Source organism: Acanthisitta chloris, unplaced genomic scaffold, assembly GCF_000695815.1.
Source record: "Acanthisitta chloris isolate BGI_N310 unplaced genomic scaffold, ASM69581v1 scaffold32923, whole genome shotgun sequence".
In the NCBI taxonomy this organism is placed as follows: Eukaryota; Metazoa; Chordata; class Aves; order Passeriformes; family Acanthisittidae; genus Acanthisitta; species Acanthisitta chloris.
The window spans coordinates 132357-137171 of NW_008664994.1; the positions used below are offsets into that span (position 1 = coordinate 132357).

At 48.5% G+C, this 4815-nt stretch overlaps 1 protein-coding gene across 1 annotated transcript in view; it reads right to left on the minus strand.

Annotated features, from left to right (window-relative positions):
* The window catches only part of PCCB (propionyl CoA carboxylase, beta polypeptide), a 17988-nt gene extending 14601 nt beyond the window's left edge, over positions 1–3387 (minus strand). The window contains exons 1-3 of the mRNA XM_009071563.1: positions 3271–3387; positions 1084–1152; positions 301–357 (exon numbers count right to left, since the gene is read on the minus strand). Coding sequence (XP_009069811.1) covers positions 301–357; positions 1084–1152; positions 3271–3324 — 180 coding nt within the window. The 5' untranslated portion in view covers positions 3325–3387. The remainder of the gene's footprint in view (positions 1–300; positions 358–1083; positions 1153–3270) is intronic.
* Between the last annotated feature and the right edge of the window lie 1428 nt (positions 3388–4815).

Here is a 4815-nt window from a genome sequence, read left to right on the forward strand (position 1 = left end):
TTTCCCTACGAGACAATGACCAGTTAATTTGTATTAGTACTTTGCAAATCTCTCAGCTTTCCCAGCACAGTAGAAAGCACAAGTTCATTTCAACACAGAGTGCATTCCAGAACAGCTCTTACACCCCAGGGCAGCTCCCTGCCCACCTGTGTACTCACACCTCAACTGGAACGGCCAGGCAGGGGCTGACATGGCTCACCAAGGTCAGGCACACAACACTTTCTCCACAGTCACTATCACAACAGACTGAAAAAAGGACAGTGACAATCGTTTGGTTCATTTTCTCCTGTGAGATATTACCTTGCAGATCTTCTGGGCATGAGCTCCAGATAAACTGCCTCCAAAGACGGTAAAATCCTGAAGGTAAAGCAAATTTTCAAGTTAGGGAAAAAATCATTGCAGCAAAACGTGGACACCTACTGACACCAACAGAGCCCAGAGCCAACTGCTGGTGAGTTCCCCTGAGGCATTCCCACCAAGCCTTGTTCTCAAAGAACCCTAAAACTGCATGGACAGAGAACAGCACAACTACGACAGCAGGTGAACTGAAAAGGAAGGAGCATCTCAGCTGAAGGGGAGTAAAGGTCTTTATGTACAAATCTAAAAAGAGAGGGTGTATCATGAAGGGACACTTAAATTTTCTTACCACAGCACCTGCCCCCTAGCTGTGCTCGTACAAAGGAAGGCTGTGTTTGCCTCCTGTCCTACGTCCAGGCCCACACAGCCATGCCCTTCCTTGGAAGCACCACACTTCCAAGACAAAAACTAGGAAGGGTGTGTGACTTGCTCCAAGGTCACACAGCAACAGCCACTTTGGCCATGAGAGCAAACGAACAAAGGCTACTTTGTGGCCCAGAACAGGGCAGCAGTTACCAGTGGTCTGACAGAAAGCCCTTCTTTCACAGTGCTGACTAAGCAAGATAATTCCCTCCCTATGATGTTTCCTCTAAAATGTTTTTATTTTAATCTCTTTCTGTGCTATCAGAAGCCTTTCTGCTTGTTGCCTGGGGGTGCCCTGCTTCCCCCAGGGCAGTCAGGCCTGTCCTGGGCCCACAGGCCCCCAGGGGCCACTAGGAGTCGTACCTGGCTGAACACGTAGGCCAGTCTGCCGCAGATCCTGCCCCGGCCAGTCACCACGCTGTCTCCAGGGTACTGCAGAGCCAAAGGGACCCGTTAGGAACAGCAGACAGCAAGTCACAGAGCAGCGATGCCCCCAAACCCACACACACACGAAGGCAAAGCAGAGCCTGATCTGATCAGGGGACTGCACTCTGCACATTTGCTTCCCCCAGCCCTGAGAAAGAAAACAACATATCAGTTGTGCATTAAAGATCACTCAATTATGCAGTTTCTCTTCGAATTTCTAGTTTTCTAATCTGGAGTTAAAGCAGATCATGTCCTTAGAGAAGGACATACCTTTCACTAGGAGTACCTGACGGTTTTGAAAGAGTGGACACACTCTACAAACCTTTGAGGTGCTGATATAGGATAAAATATACCCTGGAAAGGTCGAAAATATAATTACAGTCACCTCAAATGCTTCAACTTGACTTGCTGCATTTTTCACCCTGTGAAGGGTGAATAAAGGAAGAAGGAAGAGTGGGAAGAAGAAATGGAGCCTGAGCCTATGTTGTCTGACTTTCTAGTAAAGGAAACATATGCAAGACATTCAAGCCAACAGCAGAAAAGGAACCTGACTGGGCTGTCCTCCGGGAATTTCAGGCATTGAAATGCTTTTTGTTCTTTAGTACTAAAAAAACCAACAGGTGTGTGGCCCAGGGCCCACTCTAAGGGCCACAGGTGCCCAGGGTGGTCTGTTCTCAGGAAGGCCACACCTGTCTGGGGGCTTTGCTCAGGCTGTCCACACAGCCCCGCTGCAGCTCCTGGCAGGGGGAACAGCAGCAAACACACCTGTACCTCCAGCCACTGTCCCACACAGGTGGCTCTTCAGAGCCCAACCAGCCTGCAGAGTGGCCTGGATGCGAGTGCAAGTCCTATCCTGTCCCCAGAAAGTTCCAGGAACTCAGAGAAATTCAATGCTAACCAAATATTCCAGCTCACTGGCCACAGCCAGGTCACCTGGTGTGAGCTCACTGAAAGGTGAATACTGAAGGAAAAAATTAATCGTCCTGTCACACTCAGGACTCTGCTGCTCCTCCCATTTTCAGAAGCAGCAATTTTTTATGAGCACTGTAGGATGCAGTGTGCAGTAGCATGATAAGAGTTTGAAAGTTTCCTTGAATTTGCTGGGGGAACAGAGTTAAAATTACCTGGAGAAAGCATTTGCTCCTACATCCAGGAGCTGGGAGGAGGTCTAACGTGACATCCTTCCAGCACCAAGTGCCATCAGTGTCCTGGCTACTAAACCCAACAAACCCTTTGCTGCTCTCTCCCTCATTCACAGGCACCCTGGGGAGTGGAACCCAGTGAACTGGTTTGGTAACTGCACCGACAGAAGTTGCAGTCACTGTGTGCTGCATGGAGGAGTGGCACACATGGAGCAGCTTCTCACCACACCAACACAGCCACAGGCTACAGGGAGATTCTCTCTGCAGGCACAGCTGCACGAGCCCCTGACACGTCCCAGCAGTTCCTTTCTTACCAAATCACAGCAAAACACTTTTCCCAGGCAGTCAATATCAGGTTTCAACATTACAGTGAGAGACTCTGGGCAGCCATGGATTTTCCCTCTGTATGAGGAGCCCCACGTACCATGCTGGTTTAGGATCCACGGCCACATCCATGCAAAATGCCAAACAAGCAGGGGCAACTGGCTAAGGGAGCAGTATGGATGCTTGGACTTCAAACACGTTGGACTGTAAGGCCCTCAAGGATTCTATGACTCTAGCATGAATATGGACCTGAATTATTCCATCCCCTAATGCTACCTGTGGGGAGGCAGAAGTATCTACCTGGATTTGTTCTTCGCAGCTGATTTGACTGACAAAGTTGCACAACAAAGCTCTGCAGCCTCCTCTACTGTTTAAAATACAAACCTAAGGCAATACATGTACAAAAAGGTATTTAAACCAAACAGATGACCTTAGAAAAGGTATCAAGTTCAGCCAATGGAAAAGTAAACTGTGTAAGCTGTTAAATGGAAACAGAGCAATTAGAGCAAATCTGCCAAACAAAATTATAAACAAATAGAAAACAAAATAAATAAAGGAAATCATATGTGAGCAGAAGAGCCCGTTTCCAACCAGTGAGCTGGCTGGTCCTCCACACAGCACAGAACACTGACACAAGAGTTACATGACATAAACTTACCTTATTCTTACTAGAGTCCATCCCGAAGTCAGAGCATCTGTGCTCCACAAACATGTCATATTCATCAAAGCTGTCAGGGTCCAAGAGCAGCAGAATTCTCTCCCTTGCTGTCAGCTTTCCCTGGAACAGAGCAGGCCACAATGAACAGAGCCATCAGGTGGTTCTGGCTCCTTGCTGACCCCCAGCAGAGGCAGCATAACCAAACAGAGCCTCACTTGATCTGCTGCATTGGGCCCACCAAGCCACTGCAGGCCCCAGAGCCAGAAAGAACCTGTATGGTGACCATCCTCCTCAAAACACACATCATGCACGCCAGGCTCTGAAAAGACTCTTGGAGCAGCACTAGCACAGGGGAAAGGAAACAATCTGTCTTCTGAACAAGATATGAAAGCATCACAGCTATTTTTGCCTACACATTTAAATGCTGCTATTGAGGCCTTTGTTCTATTCTTAACCAAGAAGCACTTCCACAGCTAACCCAGTCCTTCCCAGCAGCTCAGGGCTCCATGCTCCACATCTGACTGCAGAGCAAACAGGAAACGTGACAGCCTGCAGGGATCTTCTGACAAAACCCTCTTGTTCTCTTCTCTGTTGGACACTGGTATGGGCAAAAGCAGTGTAAGGGCCAAGAATACAATCCCCGACCAGACAGGCATGGCCCTTGCTCAGTGCCATGCAGTAATCAATGACTGCAAAGCTCTTTGTATCTTCACCTTCCAAGCAAATTTGTGATTTCCAGCCTAGGTAAATGTCTGCTAAAGGGCAGGGCCCCTGGGTTGTCTTCAAGGGGTGGTGTGACCCTGCATCAAGAGGACATTAAAACACAGCTCAGTTTCTCTACAAAACATCTCACCAGTAGGCCAAAATGTTCAAGAAAACCAGCAAATGCAGGAAAGGCTAACACTAGCCACAGATTTAATGCACATGAAACATAAGCTGTTTGAGACTCACAGACCTGCATAGTGGTGTGCCAGGGTCCTGAATGTAACTCAGGGAGCCTGAACTCTCTTCAGGGGTTGTGTAACTGTGGAGGGAAACTGCTGACAGACTGATCACAGATGTAGCCTTCACCTGCCTGGCCATTCCTACCTCCTGGATGGGCCTTCCACTGAACTGAAGACATCCCAGCAAGACACAATAAACAGAAACAGGAAACCTGTTGTCACCCCTAGCAGCACTGCCTACATGCTGAACAACAGAGGCAGGAGACTAAAACCCCTGCTGTATCATCTCTCAATCTGTCTTTTCCTCTGCCTTATTTCCACTCCTCTGGCTCTTTGCTCTTATCTCTCAGATCGGCTCAGATTTGCAACAGCAGCATAAAGATGAAGCTGTGTTGGATGATGCGATTCCAAACCCTGGAATCGTATTCCAAATTCCTGGGAATTCCAAACGCACGGACCTAGAACTTCCCATCACATGTCAGTTGTGTCCACAGAACCCCTCACACACACACACGTTATAGAAACCTCGGCGGCCAACCCGAGGCAAAGGGATCGCTGAGGGAATTGTGCTTTTCTCCGCCCGGAGTGCTCTCCCCGCACG